The sequence below is a fragment of the Alexandromys fortis genome, unplaced genomic scaffold (genome assembly GCF_014885135.2).
Source record: "Alexandromys fortis isolate MF-2015 unplaced genomic scaffold, M_Fortis_MF-2015_v1.1 scaffold_179, whole genome shotgun sequence".
Lineage (NCBI taxonomy): Eukaryota > Metazoa > Chordata > Mammalia > Rodentia > Cricetidae > Alexandromys > Alexandromys fortis.
The window spans coordinates 758,095-772,476 of record NW_026068062.1 but is presented as its reverse complement, the minus strand read 5'-3'; the positions used below and the strand labels follow the sequence as shown (position 1 = coordinate 772,476).

At 38.4% G+C, this 14,382-nt stretch overlaps 1 protein-coding gene across 7 annotated transcripts in view; it reads left to right on the top strand.

Moving 5' to 3' along the window:
- The window catches only part of Rttn (rotatin), a 129,837-nt gene that overhangs the window by 32,878 nt on the left and 82,577 nt on the right, over positions 1-14,382 (top strand). For 6 of the 7 annotated variants that reach the window (XM_050120292.1, XM_050120296.1, XM_050120297.1 and 3 more), the window contains 7 exons: positions 253-465; positions 1,837-1,949; positions 3,228-3,354; positions 4,884-5,009; positions 5,443-5,559; positions 7,056-7,192; positions 12,265-12,436. In XM_050120292.1, coding sequence (XP_049976249.1) covers positions 253-465; positions 1,837-1,949; positions 3,228-3,354; positions 4,884-5,009; positions 5,443-5,559; positions 7,056-7,192; positions 12,265-12,436 — 1,005 coding nt within the window. Of the gene's footprint in view, positions 1-252; positions 466-1,836; positions 1,950-2,801; positions 3,045-3,227; positions 3,355-4,883; positions 5,010-5,442; positions 5,560-7,055; positions 7,193-12,264; positions 12,437-14,382 lie in introns of those variants that run through there. The other variant, XM_050120298.1, reaches the window with a different exon arrangement.

The window sequence follows — 14,382 nt, the reverse complement described above, 5'->3', positions numbered from 1 at the left end:
ATCTCCTGGCCTGGGACAAAGAGTTCATATTTGGACTTCAGACATTTTGAGCAGAGAGAAATTGCATTGAAAAAAACATAGAAGTAGATGATATGTTGATATGTTGGTAAATACAATTTTCTCTTGAAAGAACATAAATTTTTGGTAGAGAATGAGGAAGATAGACTGAACTAACTTTGTGTTATACAATGTGTTTCTAAAAAAGCACTTTATAAAATATTTAACTTTTTGTTTTTTCTTTTTTAAATCAAGGCGAGTGAGTTTTTGCCAGAGCCCATGTCAGCAGCATTATTCCTTGTGTCTTTGGATATGCCTATTTCTTTGGAATACCCAGAGATTCACGACGCTGTTGTGTCGTATTTGGAACAGCTGGATTCTGAAAACTACAGTATTTATAAACGAACTGCAGAGGCTGTTTATTCAATTGAATGTACCTGCAATTTCCTATCTGATGTGGGGAAAGAGGTAAAATATTTTGCAAGTATCTCCTACCTCCTTATGGTGAAGTGTTGAGAAAATCTAACCTACGCTGCTCCAACTGATAGACGTACAACAAATAAATTTCTAGGAGTGTGATGCATTTTTATTGAATGGGTCTGTAGTCTGATTAAAATAAGGATATAATTTGCACAAAAGCAACACAGTGACTGTAGTGTACTGAATAGTGTGTAGTCATAGAATTAGCAGTTTCAGAAAACCATAACTGTCTTTTTGTGGGAAGGGAGTGATGACCTATTTAATCCAAATTATGATAGCTATTGTTAATGCATACTTATAGACTTGTAGATAAAATTTTGTTTTAATTTTTTATGTCTTCATGGTTTCATGAAGAAGCTGATATTTTTTTTCTGTTAATTGTAGTCTTGAATTATTATTTGTAAGTGGGTGTCTTGAGGTATAGTATCGAAGAAGTAATTATTGCCATTTATCCCATTTAAAATATTATTGAGCATAACATATTATATTGAAAGACTAGTGGATCCTAGAGATGACATTGCTTCGAGTAGAGATACGTGTAGCATCTGAAAATTCCAAAATAGGTCCTGCCCACAATTCTTCCTCTTTTTGGAGTATCTCTGAATCTCTTTGTTATAATTTTCTTTTATTTATTCATTATGGAGTTTTTCCTTAGTTTTGCCATATTCTCTTATCACCTTCCAGACCTCATTCTTGTTAGGTAAGGGCATTGGTACTGAAGCTAAATTATACCTCTAGCCCTTTTTGTTTACTTTTCTGTTTGGCCTTGAGTTCATTTTGTAGTCCTGGCAGGCTTTACACTTGGCCTACTAAGTTTCTTGTATGAAGGCCCAAGCTATCTGCCCTGGCATATTTTCTTCTGTCATTTCTTGATGCTTCTTTTTGTTTCTTTCTTTACAGTTTTTTTTTTTTTGTTTGTTTGTTTGTTTTGTTTTGGACAGGGTTTTTTGTAGCTTTGGAGTCTGTCCTGGAACTAGCTCTTGTAGACCAGGCTGTCCTCGAACATTTGGCATTTTGCAATCTTTTGGCTGTGCACTCATAGATGCCTTTGTTGTTTCCAGAACTTGTCAGGATGGTAGAGAGGGATGGTAATAACCTACACCAGTATTTTAGTCACAGAGTCACAAACGAACAGAGGCGACCCAAACAGCGAGTGGTCTCAGGTGGTATTTCACTGTGCTTCCCCTACTCACTGCCTTCTAAGTTGACGTTTGTAGATTGATTCTTCAGAAAGTGTACTTAAAGAAGCCTGAACAGGGTCCCTGAACGGTTTAATTTCTTGAAGGTACTTAGTTAACTATGAGAATTTTTGTTGTATATGAATTTCATATATCTTATCCCTTTTCTCTTTTATTATAGGAAGAAAAGAATCTCCTAGAATTAATGGAGCTGGCGGACCAAGCCTTGCGTAGCTTTTCCTACCATCAGCACTCCCCTCTAATAAAGGAAATCATCTGCATTTGTTCAAAGATGTAATATTTCTTTTGTTAAATGTGACAGTATAGGCCTGTGTGTGTGTGTGTATGTGTGTATGCATGTATGCACATGAGTCTATGTATGAGTGTGGGCATTAATATGAATATGCCAATTTAGGAATAATATGCATGAAAATGTTACGTAAACTTAGGAATTATATAAATGAAAATGACTTTCTATGTTTTGTATTTTAGTTCAAATTGTTTCATGGGTCTCAGTATTTAATTGTATTAGCTTGTTAAATTGTATAGCTGCATTAACTAGTAACTGCGTTATTCAGGCATTCACTTTGACAGTGTCGTGCCCATGAAGAAAATGAGTAGGTTTTGGATTTGTATGCACCGTAGCCATCCCTGTCAACTACTCAAAACAGTTACCAGTTTAAGTAGCTAGAGGTGCTGGCTCACAGTTACAGGCGAGTGCTCAGGATACAGAAGCAGGGGATTCACTCTGAGTTCAAAGTCAGCGTGCACTCTATAGTGAGACCCAATCTCAAAAAATAAAGTCAAGACAGAAACAATTCCCTAAGTTAAAGATTTCCTTATATATGCTTTATTGAATTACTCATTTTATAAGATTTAGTAATTTTATAAAACTTAATGGATTTTTAGAAAGCATCATGCATTGGTTAATTTACTTTGAGGACACTGGAACAGATTCCTATAATAAAATAGGATGAATATCAGTTAACTTTGGGTTTTAATTAAGTTTTTATTAATGTGGATAACAGAGTGTACATGCCATGACATATGTGTGGAGGTCGGAGGACAATGCTGGGGATTGATTCTCTTCCACTGTAGGATCTGGTAACTGAACTCAGATCATCAGGTTGCCATGACAAGCACCTCTACCACTTAAGCTATTTTACTGGCTCAAGTCCAAAAGTTTTTTTTTTTTATTGTTGTTTTTGTTTGTTTTTTTGTGTTGTTAAAATTTTGTTCTTTTTGTTAAGGTCTGATGGTTGTAGCCTTGGCTAGCCTGCAACTTTCTATGTTGACCAGGGTGACCTGGAACTTAGTGATCTATCTTTGTCGCCTGAGTGTTGGACTTGAAGGCTCATGTCACTATGCCTGGTGGCAAGTGTGGTTTAAGTATGTTTCTTTTTGTTTCTTTCTCTACTCCTCAAGAGAGTATGTTTTGCCAATCTCGATAATTAAGGGAAGATTCCACTCAAAACAACTGGAGCAGGAAGGGATCTTTCCCACATGCTTTGTAATCCTTCCCTTAATGACTTGCTGCCCTCAGACATTTTGGCTCTTTTTCTTTTTTACCAGCTGGAAGTCTGCACAGGCCAGTCCATTACTACAGGGGGAGAGTCAGAAGGTGTTTCTCCATATGCTGGCTCACCCATGGCCACAGGTGAAGGTGGAGACTTATCAGTGCTGTCTGGAGATTGTGAAGGTGGGCCTTTTCTTTTGTTAATAGGAGAACTAAGAATGGATTCTCACACTGTGCCTCTAGAATGAAATTTCCCAAGCTTTTGTGTTAGCCCTAAGAACTGTATTCCATTAGTAGATGGTGGTCATTAGTCTGCTTTGGGAAGGTTAAATTTCCTTTGGCTTCTTAGTCCCTTTGAACAACTTTATTAAATCTAACAATGCCTGTAAATCTGTTTGGGCGTTGCCATTCTTACTCCCAATACCACAGCTATCCAGACGTCTTTCTCTCCCCTTCAGCACCATCGGCACAGCTGCTCTTGGTGCTGGTGTGTACTTTCTACCCATGTTTTTAGAATATGTGTTTCTTGTATGTGCATGTCTTTATAAATAAAGTGGATTACTGTTTGTTTTGTCATCGGAAGTATAGTTTCATACTATGCATGTTATTGCCAAGTATTTAGTTTATCTGAAGGATTTGAGATCTACTTAGGTCATTTGTCTTTACTGCTATAAGTTCGGGTTTGTTTCCTTTTACTTAGTGGTGAGTATTTAGGTCGAATCTCCTTTTTACTGAACTGAGGTTTCTAATCCTGAGTGCTGGGATGTCTACCCCATGGTGCTCAGATGGCACTATGCCCTTCTGAGATGACTTTTAAAAGCTATAACCTTGGTAGCATCATCTAGGAGATGGTCATCGGAGGCTTATAGAAGGAATTATTATATTTATGATAGAATAAGCTGAAGCTCATTCATGAATAAGTTGAAGCTGAAGTGTGTTTCTTGAGGAAGTGACATCTATTTTTAAACTTTAGAACTGAAGCCTTAACTCTCTAAAGTTTAGAGTATTTTTTTGTGGCATTAAGTTAGGGGAGAGGCAGGAAGGGGAGCAGAGCAAAATGTAGAGCTCAATAAAAATCAATAAAAAAGCAAATACAATAATGTATGTGCACGTAAATATGTGAGATCACACGTATATATTTTGACCTATGTATTATTAGTAGTTATAAAGATGAGTAATTTCCAGAATGAAAGGAATTGAGTTTAAGTTTGTGACTCATTGTTGCACGTGCTTCCACCTCTTGTATTTACATTCTATTAATAGTTCTCTCTCACATAGCATCATATAAAATATTTTCTGTTGTAATTGGGAAAGGTTTTGATGTTTCCTACTTCCGTATGTTTCATAGATTTCTTCCCCAATACTTTTTATTTCTTCTTCTTTTTTTTTTTTTAAATTTGAATTTTATTTTTCTTTCTCAAGCTTTAGTAAATCAAGTCACAAATCAGACACATCAGGTTAAGGTTTTAGAGTTCTGTCATGTCTTTTATATCTGTTGACTTTTAGCGGTTATGGCTGTTTGGTTATTTATGAAAACTTTGCTCATTGGCAGAACATTACACAGCCCATATAGACTTGAACAGCTAGATAGAAAATCTTATTAGCTAAAAGACCTTTCTGATGATTTAAAAACTAAAGCATAAACAGAAGAAAGGGAATTCTTTTAGAAAAATCATTGTCACTAATTAAAAAAAATTTGTGTTATTTTACAGGAATGTTTAGGTGTCCATAATGTCACTAAACCTGTGTCTTCACTTTGTAGTGGAATTCATTTTCTGCTTCATCCAAAAGTTCTATATGAAATCTCTGCGTTTGGTATTCAGGAACCTAAAAATGAGGTATGAGGTCTTAAAAATATGTACAGATTACTAAGTCAAAGATATACTCTAATAAAATTGGACAGCCTCATGAGTAGCTACAAGGAAATGTGTACTTGATATATTAGTTAAGTTCTGATATTATTTACATAACAAGAATGTTAAAGGGAATGAATAAATCAAAATACAGAATGCGCTGGATCTCTTAGAATCAGATCAACATTTTACTTATGATTTCCTCTTACATATAATGCACTTCAGAATAGTTGTTATTTCAGACTTATTGTAAGAGTAAAAGAGCAGAAACTTAAGGGAGAAAACTCATTAATATCAGAATATAGACGACATATGGAGAGAGGGACATTTGAAGAAAGAGAAGTTAGTTTTGTACCTTTTCCGGTCTGTGAGAGGACTTAGTAGGACTTCTCATCGCCTGGCTGTGTCTGTTGTGTAGGTGAATGCTGCTGCCAAGGCCATTCTGTTGTATCTGCTTCAGGGACGATTGATGATGACAGCGCTGACCTGGAATAAGTTTATCGAGACTCTCTGTCCTGTCATTCCGGTGCTACAGGTACTCTGTACAGTTCGTTTTTTACGATACCATTTGTCTTTGGCTGGTTGTCAGTGATTTAAAAGAATGCAAATAGCAGACCTGTCACATTGTGAGAAAAATGAAGTGGAGCCTTGATGGTACTGGGGAGAGGTGAGCAGGAAGTGGGCAGCTGTCTTGTTTCTGGCACAAGGTTAAACAAGGATAGCTAATTTGCCTGTGTATACTTTACAGATCTGGGTGGGAGGTCAAAAGTATTGACTGTGGAAAATGGAACTCACCGCCCTTTATAAAGGCTTTGAGGCAAAGCCAGCAATCCTTGTTAAGCAGACATTGCATAATTAGCTTGCCTCATGCGTTCTATTTGTGCATGTATTTAATTAGAGTGATACTTTGATTAATGAGCTCCTAGGCACAAAACTTTCTTAAGCAGCTCTTCTGGGCATTGAACAAATGAGAGCAGTTTAGGTCCCTACCTCCCTTGGATGGAAAGGTAGAGTGAGAACCCACAAACTTATTTGCTGTGGCCCTGCCGCTGGAGCATCAGCTTAAAGAAATGAAGCAGTATCTGGTCACCATATGAGTCACACAAGTGGCCGGCCCTGAATAAGTCAAGCCATCTTTATCTGTACTTTAAAAACAAGTGTGTTTTTCCATACTAACAAATTGTTTTCCCTACCCTCCAGTGTTAGCCTCCAACAAAACAAATATGTCAAATATGTTTTTTTCCCCACAACTTTTACATCAAAACATCTTTAAACCAAAAGCAAGACATCATTTTGCTATCTTGGCCAAATATTGAGCCGGGTACATCCTGTCTTTATAAAACTAAAAAGTGATTAGTATAGGCACACATTTTCAAGAGCAACAGTCTTATTCAAAACATATTTACAAAAATATGGGTGATTTGACATAAACTGCTTGCATACAAGCAGTTTACTTTAACTGCCCATTGACTTTTATTGTCTCTGATCCTGTCCTGAATCAGAACAGTTCCCAGGATCCGGAATGACAGCTGGCATTTCTAAAAAAAGCATCAGTTCCTAAAGAATTTTAGGGGAAAATATTTTAGGAAAAACATGTAGAAGAAATGGCTGTAATTCACTGGAAATAGGCTACAGTTTCCTATGGACAATGGTTATCTGTTTCCAATGGACACAGGTTTTAGTCTTCAAACCTCACTGGTTCAGTTTCCCACAGGAAAGTTCAATCAGCTCGGGGAGGCTAAAGATCTGTGAGTGTCTTGAGTATGGAGGTGCTGCTGCTAGGATCTTGGAAAACAGAAATATGAGCGTACTTTCCTTAATGTGGACTTTAAAAAATTATTTTGCTTTAAATTAGTTTTATTTCAGCTCATTATCTCACACAGGTTATTCTGAAAAGAGTCTGTTATTCAGTTGACGTGAGGGGGATTGATGGATTGCATGGCATGCCTGTATAATTACTATTATTTTCAAGTTGAAAACTTAATATGTATAAAACTGAATGATAATTTCTCTTTAACAAACAATTCTTAGGGCTATGCTGATCCAGAAGATCCTTTAGGCAACTGCATTCTCCTCCTAAGCAAAGTGAGTTCTGAGACGGAAGGCATTCTCCCTTTTACTACCCGGCTGAAGTCCGTGCTGCGGCTTTTGCTAGTGAAAAAGCCTCTGTGAGTACAGTGTAACCTTTTGAATAAAAAAGATTAATGGAGGCATTTTGGAAAGTATAGTAGTTATATGAATCTGAAATGGTAGAAGGAAGGAGGCTCCATGTTGTTTCCCCAAAGAACAAATCAGTATGTGGCTGATTGGCTGCTTTCCTGGGATGTTATAATCTCATTTAGGTTGTACTGTTACTTGGGAAGCTAAAAACAGTTCTTTCCTTCACCATCTTTGGTGTGGGGATCATCTTAACTAAACTAACAGAAGGAGCTGTGAATCTTCTTTGTTCCCTTATATAGTAGTTAACAGTGGGAATATCTCCTCTCATTGAGAAGAGGGGAAGTTTAAAGTCAAGGGATAATGAAGAGTGTTCAAAACGCCAGGAGGAGCAGTCTTCTTAGTTCTATTTATTTAGTTAGCTTAAAGATTTTATTTATTCCTTGTTTATTTCATACGTATAGGTGTTTTGTCTGCATATATTCTGTGCACCACTTGTGCCTGGTGTTTGTAGAGGGCAGAAAAGGTCCCAGATGAGCTATTTCTCTTGCCCAAGCAATCTTTAGAATTTTTTTTTTTTTTTTAAGCCAGGCCGTGGTTTGCTCACATTTTTAAGTCCAGCACTTGGGAGGCAGAGGGAGGCAGATCTTGGTGAGTTCGAGGCCAGCCTGGTCTACAAGATGTAGTTTCAGGACAGGGGTCAAAGCTACAGAGAAACCCTGTCTTGAAAAACCAAAAACCAAAAAAAAAAAAAAAAAAAAAAAAAAAAAAAAAAAAAAAAAAAAAAAAAAAATTAAATTAAAAAAAGAAAATTTATTTTTAATTATGGGTGTGTGTGTGTGTGTGTGTGTGTGTGTGTGTGGGCACGCACACCCATAGAGGCTAAAGGGCACTGGATCCTTCTGGAGCTGGAGTTAAAGGCATTTGCGAGCTGCCTGACTTGGGTACTGGAATCAAACTGTGTGCTATAGACGCATGTGCTCTTCACTGCTGAGGCATCTGTCCAACACTGTATTGAGAACACATAATTTTGTTTCCCCCGATGATAAAGTAGTTTGTGGAAATAAATTGAAGCACTAAGGGAATACAAGGAAGAGACCCTGTAGATATCTGTGCAGTGTGATAGAGGACAAACAGTGTGGATAATGTCAACATGTTCCACAGGGATTGGCTTCCATGAGGATTGCCATGGTTCCTGGGAAGCACTAGTATTTACTGTCCTCTTGGGTGCGTTGTATTAGTTACTTTTCTTTTTTATTTTCATCGATGCTCTGAAAAGTACCTAACAAAAGCAGCTTAAGTGAGGAAGGGCTTGTTTTGGCTCTTAGCTTAAGGTTACTGTCTGTTCTAGTGTGGAAGGCACAGCTGCAGGAGCTGAAGCAGCTAACCACTTTGCATCTCTTGTCAGCAAGCAGAGAGACAGGTGAATGCTGGTGCTTAGCTCATGTTCTGTTGTTGGAGGGAGACAGAGTTTTCCAGACAGGGTTTCTCTGTAGCTTTGGAGCCTGTCCTGGCACTAGCTCTTGTAGACCAGGCTGGCTTCGAACTCACAGAGATCCACCTGCCTCTGCCTCCCGAGTACTGGGATTAAAGGTGTGTGCCCAGCACTGCCCAGTTGCTCATGTTCTTTTTATTCAATCCAGAACCAAAGCTCATGGGATGGTACCATTCACAGTTAGGTGGGGGGTTCTTCCCACCTTAGTAACCCTCATGAACATGTCAGAGATATGTTTCTGTGGTGATTCTAAATCTAGGCAAGCTGACAGTAAAGATTACCAAACATCACAGGGGCCCAACGATTCTAGTAAGCAAAGACATATTCAACATGATCCATGAACAAGGTCTGAATTCTCTTTAATTAAGTAAGATCAAAGAACACAGTTTAACTTAAATATTCATTTTCTTCATTCTGTACTATACCACCTATAAATTTAATGAAGTTGGAAACCCTGTTGTAACATGAACAGGCCTGTTTGTTTGTTGGGGTTTTTGTCCCACCCTGTATCCCACAACTGTTTAGCCCCAAAGAAAATCACACATAGGTCTCTATAAATTATAAGCTGATTGGCCCATTAGCTCTAGCCTCTCACTAGCTCTGGTAGCTTATATTATCCATTATTCTGATCGATGTTAGCCATGTGGCTCAGTACCTTTTCTCAGTGGGGCAGATCACATCCTGCTGTTTTGGTGGTCTGGGCAGGAGTGGGAGGAATCAACTTCCTCCTTCCCAAAATTCTCTTGTTCTCATTACATCATTTCTACTTCCTGACTGGTTTTCCCGCCTATATTTCCTGCCTGGCCAATCAGCGTTTATTTATGATTGACAGAATACAGACAATTCTCCTGCACCACCCTGTCTATTGACTAATCTTTATATTCTTGTAGAGTATATGAGTATAGTTGATATAAGTAGATAAATATTAGAATAATTGGGTTCTGGCAGCCGTTTCTAAACCTAAAAACACGCCAAGTTTATATACTAGAAAGAAAGACGCACAAGAATGTGTTTTATCTTTCTTATCTCTAACCTTGTTGTTAGTCTTTGAAACTTTTTTTTTAAAAATTCCTGCATTTGCATAGATATCATTGTCTTGGAGGAAAGGAGCAAACAGCAGCATTAAGCAAATGTCTAACTTTTTTTTTCTTTCTCTTAGTTACTTTTCTATCAATATGGCAAGACACAAAGACTAATGCAACTTATAAAAGAAAGCACTTGATGTGGGGCTTATGTTTCCAGAGGGTTAGATACGATGGCCATTTTGGTGGGGAGCTTGGCAGTAGACACGCAGTCATGGTCCTGGAGAAGTAGATGAGAGCCTACATCTGATCTACAACTATGAGGCAGAATGGGGTGTGCGAGAGGCAGAGAGAGTGGGCTCATTGTGAATGGCACTGGGAATTGGATGGGTTTTTGAGTTCTCAAAACCTACTCCCATCGACACATCTCCTCTAACAAGGGTACAGCTAACCTTTTCCAAACAGGTCCACCAAATACAGACTTAACATTCAGGAGCATATGGAGGTCCATTCTCACTCAAACCACTACATTCTACTTTCTAGACCCCATATTCTTGTAACCATTTCAAAATGCAAAACTCATTTAATTCAACTTCAAAATCCCCATATTCTTTTAGTTTCAATACTGTTTAAAAGTCCAAAGTCTCATCTGAGACTCAAGGTAGTTTCTTAATTGTAACCCTTGTAAAAGCAACAAGCAAATTACATACTTCTAAATACAATGACAAAGAATATACATTACTATTCTAAAAGGGAGGAAGTGGGACGTATTGAGGAATACTAAACTAAATTAATACTTAAACCCAGCAGCGCAAACTCCAAATCCTGAGGCTGTGTATCCTATGTTAAAGGGTTTAGATGGCTTCCAGTTTTTGACTGTAACTTGCATCTCCCTCATGTGCTGCATCTGCTTCCTGTTTGGATATATCCAAGGTAGATATTCCATGGGTCTGGCATCTCTATCTCTACATCTTTGGTTCCCCAACACAGTCCAGGCTTCACTTTCATAGCTTCACACAATGACCTCTCCACCTGACTACAGTCGCTTTCTGCAGCCCTTTTCCTATTGTACCTCCAAGACTACTGTGTGCTTGGAATGGAACCTGTCCCCTTCCTTAAATTATATTTACATAAGCTTTGATATGTTGTTGTTCTTTAGGAACAGACAATTCCATAGTTCTTTCCCCAATTCAGGACTAGGTGCGGAGTATTGCCTGATGGCACCATACCTTTTATTCCGTTTAGTATAGGTCTCTCCCTTTGTCCTTCAACATAAGCCTTGGCTCCAACATTAAATCTCCGAGTGCTCTTTTTCTTCTCAAACTGTACATTTGTCTTTCATTTTGTTCTGCTTGCTTTTTTTTCTATTACACTCCTGCTTAAGAATGATTATTAGTAACTTAGTAAAAGATTCTATTTTAAGCTATCTTGAAATCTCCTCTGCCAATGATATTAGTCTAAAACTTCAATTTAACCTCAGATAGATTGTTAGGACAAGGACAAAATGCAGCCACCTTCTTTGCCAAAATATCATAAGAATAGTCTCTAGCCCAGTTGCTAATATTGTTTTTTTCTGAAACCTCTTGAGTTGAGCCTCTGTTTTAACATGGCTCTCAGCACTACTGTCTTCCAGGCTTCTGCTTGAATGAATAGACTGCTTACAGCTATCAACCACTATCCTAGTCTAGAGTCCTACATTTCTCCAAACAAAACCCAAAAATTCAGTATTGTCAGGCCTGTTGCAATAATACCTATTTCTGGTACCAACTTCATTCATAGTTAGTTTTCTATCATCATGACAAAACACCATGATAAAGGCAACTTATAAAAGAAAAGAAAGCATTTTGGACCTCAGGGTTCCAGAGAGAGTTTATGACCATTTTGGCAAAGAGCATGGTGGCAGGCAGGCATGACACTGGAGAAGTAGCTGAAAGCTTACATATGACCATTGTTAGAGAGAGAGAGAGAGAGAGAGAGAGAGAGAGAGAGAGAGAGAGAGAGAGAGAGAGAGAGAGATATGCATGGGGGTGGGGAATAGAGAGATAGAGATAGAGAGAATAAGAGAGAGCATCTAACTGGGAATGTTGTAGGCTTTTGAAACCTCCAAGCCCACCCTAAAGTGACACATCCCCAGCAAGGCCATACCTTCCAATCCTTCCCAAACATTTCCACCAAATGCAGATCCTGCATTGAAATACAAGACTGACATGCTGCATACTGCTCTAACGAGGCACCTCCTGCATTCAAATATAGGAGACTTTGGGAGCCGTTCTCCTTCAATCCGCCACATCTTACAATTTTGTTTTTAGACTAGGCTTCATCACTATGTTGCCTAGCCTACTTTCAAACTCCCGTGTTTAAGTGATCCTCTGTTATATCCTTGCGCAGTTGGGGCTACAAGTCTGACATGGAGATTAACTAAAGTTGACTGTGTTATTTAGTCTCTGTAGGAATGCCCAATTGTTGTAATGATACTTTATTTTGGTAATTTTATGTATTTATAAGCCTGTTTATAAATATTTACATAGCACAAAATTCTGATTTAAATACTTTTTTTTTTTTTTAGGGTTCGTTCACTAGCATTAAAGCTTTTAGCATTTCATCTTAGCAGTGAAGAAGGGGCTGATACAAAACGCCCATTCATAGATGCCAGAGTGCTCTCCCAAGTTACCAATCTGTTCATTGTGAAAAGACCTATTGACCTTAAATTGGATGACAGAAGAGACCTAGTTATTAAGGTAACTATAACTTTTGAGTTTATTACTGTGTGGCAGCTTGACACATTTATACAGCGTGCATTTTATTTGGTTGTTTTTAAGCTGTGTGTGCATAAGGAGGGAGATGGGTAATGTGGGGCTCGTTTCTTGTGTTCTATATTAATCTGACCTGTGGATGCATTTGCTTAAGAGCAGCTACTATTTAAGTGTGTTAGTTCCACCTGTTGACAGTAAGATCATTACCACATTTTAAAACCAAATTTGAAGCAAGCTTTAATTAGATACTGACCAGGTTGATTGTCTCTCTGGGTAGGTCCATATCTGGGTTCCCAGAAAATGGCCATAACTCATGACTTGCAGAAACTTAAAAAGGCAACCCCACATGACTACTGTATTTTACATCAGGTCCAATCAGAGGCAGTTATATATCCTGACATAGTTCCTGCCCATGTACCTCCCATCCGCATATGATCATGTATGTCTGGTGCTGGTGCAGATGGGTCAAACAAACTTGCTTAGGGGAGTGAAGACAATGGGTACTTGTGAGAACTAAACTTAAATGGTAGAGGCTATTTATGTGGTGCTTTTTTTTTTTATATCAACAAGTTAGAATAATTTGGGAAGAGGGAAGCATAATTAAGAATAATCTGACACGTAGGTAAATTGGTGGGCAGTTTCTGGACTAATGATAGTTGTGGGAGGCTCAGCCTACTGTGGGTGGTGCCACCCCAGAGCACTTTGTCTTGAGTTGTATGAAAATACAAGATGAGAAAGCCACAAAGAACAAGCTATGGGCAGTGTTTCTCTGCTGTTTCTGCTCTGGTTCCTGCCCTGAATTCTCCATAGTGATAGATTGTGACCTGGAAGTTGTAAGGTGAAACAAACCCTTTCCTTCCCAGTTGGCTATGATTACTGTTTTATTATAGCAGCAGAGAAGCAAACTAATCTATTTAAACCAGCATCTATTTAACCTGGGCTGTACCTACACCACTGAGCTAGCTGATAGAAAATTCTATCATCTGTCCTATGTAACAGGGCTGTACCTACATTACTGAACTGATTGGGAACTCTGCTGTCTGTCCTCATCCTTGCTTCATTCCTGTGCTTTATAGCTTCCCCTTTTCGGTTTGCGTCTGTCAGTTTTTTATACTTAGATGAGGTCTTCAGCATAGGTGTTAGCAATAAAGGGCTACACAGAGTAGTTAGTACAGTGCTGGCTTTTTTGTTTCTTTGTTTTTGACAGCGGCTTTGCTGTGTAGCTCAAGATTGTCTTGGGATCATATTGGCCCAGTATTCCAAATGCTGGGGTTATAGTTGTAGGTTATCATACCCAGATTCTGGTAGTGTGTTTTGTTTTGTTTTGTTTTGTTTTTAATGGGCAAATGCATTCTTAGTTTTGTTCCGAGTTAATGTTTTGTGCTGTTTGTTGGCCTTGATCAGAGGTTTTGAGGATCTTCATAGGCTATTTAAAAGATCCAGCTAGAGAATCAGTCAGTACCAAAATTCTGTTAGTCATTGTTAGGCTTCTATAGAGTTAGTAGGAAGGGAGGAGAGGAATTTCTGGGATTGTCTTGTGAGTCTGCTGTAGGGATATGTTCTGGTTTGCTTTTTGTTGCTTTGAAAAAACATTGCCAAACCAATTTAGAAAGGGAAGTGCTTATTTTGTCTTACAGATTAGCCCATAATCAAGGGAAGCCTTCCCAAGTCAGGAACTTAAAGCAGAAAGCATGGAGAAACATTGCTTGCAGGTTTTCTCCCAGGGTGAAGTTCAGCTACTTTTCCTTTGCAACCCAGGCCTACCTTCCTAGGGGTGATACCACTCAAAATGGTCTGGGCCCTAAAGCATCAATTAGAAATTAAGGAAATAATCTTCTCTGGTGTTTGAAGTTGATAGCTGAGATTAGCCATCCTTAGAGAGCAGTTAGCAGAGGGTGTGAGAAAGTAACATTGCTTTAGCTATTTATATA